The 5228-nt window shown below is 49.4% G+C and overlaps 1 protein-coding gene across 1 annotated transcript; it reads left to right on the top strand.

The window, feature by feature from the left end:
* The first annotated feature begins 3129 nt into the window (after positions 1–3129).
* LOC145813351 (uncharacterized) lies at positions 3130–4851 on the top strand. The gene is made up of 2 exons (XM_082908636.1): positions 3130–4294; positions 4463–4851. The coding sequence occupies exons 1-2, from the start codon at positions 3130–3132 to the stop codon at positions 4849–4851; spliced, it is 1554 nt and encodes a 517-aa protein (XP_082764762.1).
* The last annotated feature ends 377 nt before the right edge of the window (positions 4852–5228 follow it).

Genomic DNA, 5228 nt, shown 5'->3' with positions numbered 1-5228 from the left:
TTGAAGGCGTACAACACGAGGTACTAGGAAACTTACAATGAAATCCTCGACTGCCCTACCAATCTGGCGATCACTCAATACAAGCGGGGTCTCCCAGTCGGACATAGGCTGCGGGAATCGCTCACAATGCACCAACCCACAACCATGGAGTCCTTGATGCAGCGGATCAATGAGCACATTCGTGTGGAGGATGATGCCGCCTCCGCGACCGAGAAGGTTCATCCGGTCGCAGCGGACAGAAGGGTAGCAGGGAAAGTTCACACGATCGGGTAAGAGGATAACCGACCAAGCGACCGGCCAAAAGATCAACGACGTGGCCCAAACCGCAATGACAGAAACAAGGGTCGCAGAAACGACTGAGCTGACGCTTCTCGTGATGCAGCAGAGGATGCTAAGAGAAAATTAAAGGTGCGGACTGGAATCACCACGGTCTTTAAAATCCCTATCTACCGCATCTCGAGTGAGATCAGAGGCAAGCCTTTTGTCCACTGGCCAGCCAAGTTGGGGAATGCACAGAGAGGCTTCAACTCAAGGTATTGCTGCACCTTCCATGAGGAGCGGGGACACCGAACGAAGGACTGTTTGCCGCTCAAACAACATTTGAAAGAGCTAGTGGCCGCGGGCCATCTTGACCAATACATAGATTGGGGATATGAAAGCCGCGCCATTGGGGCAAACCGAGCCAAACGGCCTAGCCGCCCTAGAGGCAGCACCCCAAGGCGTAATCAACGTCATCCATGGCATCGTTGAACTAGCTAGGGTCTGCGAGCTCAGAGGGATGATTAAGAAAGCCGAGCACATGAGGGAAGTGCTCTTCGTTCAGCCCGCTGTGAAGAAAGGGAAGACCGAGGAGAAGGACATTCTTACCTTTTCGAACAGGGACTTGGAGCGGATCCAGATGCCCCACAATGACGCCCTAGTGGCAACTCTTCGCGTCAAAGACTTTGACATCAAGAGGATCTTGATCGACCAGGGGAGTTCGGTCGAAATTATGTACTATGACGCGTTCAAACAAATGAAGTTGGAGGACAAGGACTTGGCCCCTGCGACGTCCCCTTTGGTTGGCTTCAACTCTCAACCAGAATGGCCAGTAGGGAAGACCATACTGCCGGTCAAAGCAGGTTCAGTCACAAAGCAAGTAGAGTTCTGGGTGCTCAAAGTCCCATCCACCTACAACTTAATTTTAGGCAGGGGCTGGTTGCACGCCATGCAAGCAGTAGTGTCGACTTACCATCAGGTATTGCGCTTCCCGGCGCCAAACGGACAAATAGAGGAAGTCTAGGGAGACCAGGTGATGGCGAAACAATGATTCGTTGTAGTAAATAGCAGCCGAGCAGCTAAAGGATTTGTCCAAATGATTGAGGGACCCGAGGGAAAGGAGGTCCTTGAAGACGTAGGAAGAAAGACCGAGGAAAAATCGGTCGAGGATTTGGTGAAAGTGCGCATCGACGAGAATGACCCAACTAAGTTCTTCCTTTTGGGATCATCTTTGTCTAGCGCCAAGCGGTTGGATTATGTCAACTTCTTGGTTTCCAACATTGAGGCTTTTGCGTGGACGCCTTACAATATGCCTGGCGTCGACCCTAACTTCATTTACCATCAGTTGAATGTCTTTCCTAATGCACGGCCAGTCATCCAAAGGACACGCCGCTCAGCTCTGCACCATGCCGAGGTAGTGGCAGAAGAGGTCAAAAATTTGTTGGAAGCAGGAGCGATAGAAGAAGTGCAATACCCTCGATGGATATCCAACACGGTGGTGGTCCCGAAAAAGAATGGTAAGTGGCGAGTCTGCGTTGACTACAAGACGGTCAATCGTGCTTGCCCAAAGGATATCTTCCCCCTCCCTCAAATTGACCAGCTGGTGGACTTGACCGCTGGCCATCAGAGGTTTAGCTTCCTGGATGCATATCACGGCTACCACCAGATAGCCATGTATGAACCAGACCGAGAGATCACGTCGTTCACTACTCCTAGAGGCCTATATTGTTATAAAGTCATGCCGTTCGAACTAAAGAACGCCGGGGCAACTTTTCAGAGGATGGTGACAAAGATGTTCGCTCCTCTTTTGGGCCAAAAAATGGAGGCCTACATTGACGATATGGTGGTAAAGAGTAAGGAGAAGTCGCAACACCTCACCGACCTAGCAGAAATGTTTGCCATACTTAAGCACCACAAACTTCGTTTGAATGCCTCCAAGTGCGCCTTCGGAGTCAGCACCGAGAAGTTTCTGGGGTTTTTGGTCACGAACCGAGGGATCGAAGCCGACCCATCACAGATCAAGGCTATACAAGAGCTAGAGCGCCCAAACTCCACGAAGGACGTGCAACATCTTGCCGGGATGGCAGCCGCGCTAAACAGATTTATCAGCCGGTCTTCAGATCGTTGCGGGCCCTTCTTTAAAACTTTGAAGGCCAAGTTCTTCTGGGATGACGAATGTGACCGTTCACTGGTAGACTTAAAAATATACTTTTCCTCAACCCCTATCTTAGTCACTCCCCGGCTGGGCGAAGAGTTGTATCTCTACTTGGCAGTCTCTCAACATGTTGTGAGCGCCGTCCTAGTCCGCACTGAAGGCATCCAGCACTTGCCCATCTTCTATGTAAGCAAGACTTTGCTCCCGGCCGAGACGAGATATCTTCCGCTGGAAAAATTAGCGCTGGCCCTGATGATGGCATCAAGAAAGCCGGTGCACTATTTTCATGCCCATACAATAATTGTGTTGACCGAGTTTCCACTTAAGATGCTTTTTGAAAAGGTAGACTTCACCAGAAGAATTTTGAAATGGGCCGTGGAATTGGGGCAGTACGATATCAAGTTCCACCCGCGCACCACAATCAAGGCTCAAGCTCTTGCAGACTTTGCGGCGGAATTTGCCCCTGGAACGCATCCAGTTTGCCCGGCTGATTTGGCTGGTGCGGATTTAGCGCAGCCCATGGTTTTGGCAATAGAGACGAGTGTTGGCTCACAAGTGGGAGAAGGGCGAAGAGCGACTGAACTAGAGGAGTTAGGCGATTTCGTGGAAGACGGACTCAACCAAGCAGGGAAAGAGACCAGAATGAACCAATCAAAGACTTGGGATTGAGAAGTTCCCAGAACCCCTCTGATTGCTGGAAGCTGTTTATTGGCGAGATGTGGAAGCTCTTTGTCGATGGGGCATCCAATAGGCATGGGGCCGGGCTGGGTATCGTACTGACTTCACCGGACGGGCCGATCATCGAGCAAGCAATTACACTCAGCTTCCCAGCATCCAACAACGAGGCGAAGTATGAAGCCCTCCTTGCTGGACTAAGAAGCGCATTGAGAATGAAAGCATCAGCCCTTATGGTATTCAGCGATTCCAAGCTGGTGGTCAATCAAATCTCAGGGGAGTATAAGGCCCGGGATGAGCGAATGGCGAAGTATCAGGCGCTGGTGCGCACCGAAATTAAGAAGTTCGACGCCATAAGAGTGGAACAGATCAACTGCGAAGAAAACAACACGGCTGATGAATTGGCCGGACTTGCTTCTACTCAGACAGCTTTTCTTAACCCCTTGATGATAGAATTCTTACCTTGGCCAAGTATTGAGGAACCAGAAGCAACCGAGGTACTCTGTGTCGACTTGGGTCCTTCCTGGATGGATCCCATCATCGCCTTCCTAAAAGATAGAGTTCTACCGCAAGAAAAAAAGCCAGCCAACAAGATCCGGGCCAAGTCAGAGCGGTTTTGGCTCTTCCCGTCCGGAGCCTTGTATAAGAAGTCTTTTACCGGGCCGTATCTGAAGTGTGTCCACCCAGCCAAGGTGGAAGCTTTTCTCTATGAGATCTATGAAGGCATCTGCGGCAGCCATACTGGGGGGAGATCTTTGGCTTACCGAGCAATTTCCCAAGGTTATTGGTGGCTGTGCATGCAGGCACACGCGCAGAAATACGTTCGCAGGTGTGAAAAGTGTCAGAAGTTTGCTCACCAGATCCACCAGCCAGCTAGAGAATTGCTCCCCCTTACAAGTCCTTGGTCGGTCGCGCTTTGGGGGTTGGATATTGTTGGACCACTCCCAGCAGCACCGGGCAATCGCAAATTCTTCATCGCTGTCACTGACTACTTCACCAAGTGGGTTGAGGCCGAGCCATTGGCGACCATAAAGGAAAAGGATGTGAAGAAGTTTGTCTGGCAAAATGTTACCACTCGCTTCGGTATACCCAAGGCCCTCATCTCAGATAATGACACTCAATTCGATGAGAAACTTTTTCGCGAATTTTGCGAAGAGCTAAAGATCGAATTCTACAATTCAACGCCGGCCTATCCTCAGTCAAATGGTCAAGCGGAGGCCTCAAACAAGACCATCCTGGACGGGCTGAAGAAGCGGATTGAGAAGGCCAAGGGAAAGTGGGCTGAAGAACTCCCTAACGTACTTTGGGCATACCGCACCACGCCAAGACGGTCGACCGGAGAGACTCCGTTTGCCTTGGCCTATGGCATGGAAGCCGTTATCCCGCTGGAAATTGGCATGCCAACCATCCGGTCTAAAAGCTTCCAGCCAGATTTGAACAATGAGGCCGTGGCATTGGAGCTAGACCTTGCCGAGGAAAGGAGGGAGCGGGCACTAATCCACATAGCGGCCTATCAGCAAGAACTCTCTAAGAAATACAACAAGGCTGTGCACTCCAGGTTGTTCAAGATCGGGGACTGGGTCTTAAGAAAAGTGCTGGGCAACACGGTGGTCCTTGGTGAAGGAAAGGTCGGTGCAAATTGGGAAGGACCATACAAGGTGACTGGTCTCGCTAGCAAAGGGGCATACCATCTGGAAGATTTAGATGGCAAAGTTGTCCCCAGACCGTGGAATGTAGCCAAGCTTAAGATCTTTTCCTTTTAAAATGTAATTGCTTTTATTACTTAGCTTTCTAGACCTTTATGTAACAACCCTCATACTGTTTACCGATTAATGACTGATTGATTACCGATAACCATTGATTACCGTTAAACTGAGCTGATTAAAGTACTGAACTGACTGACTGAAAACTGGAACTGAATTGACTGAGTATGAGTGTTAATCTATATTCTATCTGTTTGATTGTTTATTTGATCTGTTCACATTTTATGTTTAAACTACTAATCGAAGGCCTTGTCGGCGGCCGGACCTGGAATTGATTAATGTTCTGTGTTCATTAGAATTTATAGGATTTTATGATATAATTATCTGAAAACTGATTAGGTATGATTAAATTAGATTAAAATGAGTTAGAGTGCATG

Source organism: Camellia sinensis, chromosome 15, assembly GCF_055761805.1.
Source record: "Camellia sinensis isolate YWXY chromosome 15, ASM5576180v1, whole genome shotgun sequence".
In the NCBI taxonomy this organism is placed as follows: Eukaryota; Viridiplantae; Streptophyta; class Magnoliopsida; order Ericales; family Theaceae; genus Camellia; species Camellia sinensis.
This window is presented reverse-complemented; position numbering and strand designations above follow the sequence as displayed.

Bases quoted from the DNA above. Each gene is read 5' to 3' on its own strand.
- LOC145813351 (XM_082908636.1), top strand. From the start codon at position 3,130: ATGTGGAAGCTCTTTGTCGATGGGGCATCCAATAGGCATGGGGCCGGG. The intron at 4,295-4,462 runs GTCAAGCGGAGG...ATGGCATGGAAG, and splicing joins GGCCTATCCTCAGTCAAATG to CCGTTATCCCGCTGGAAATT.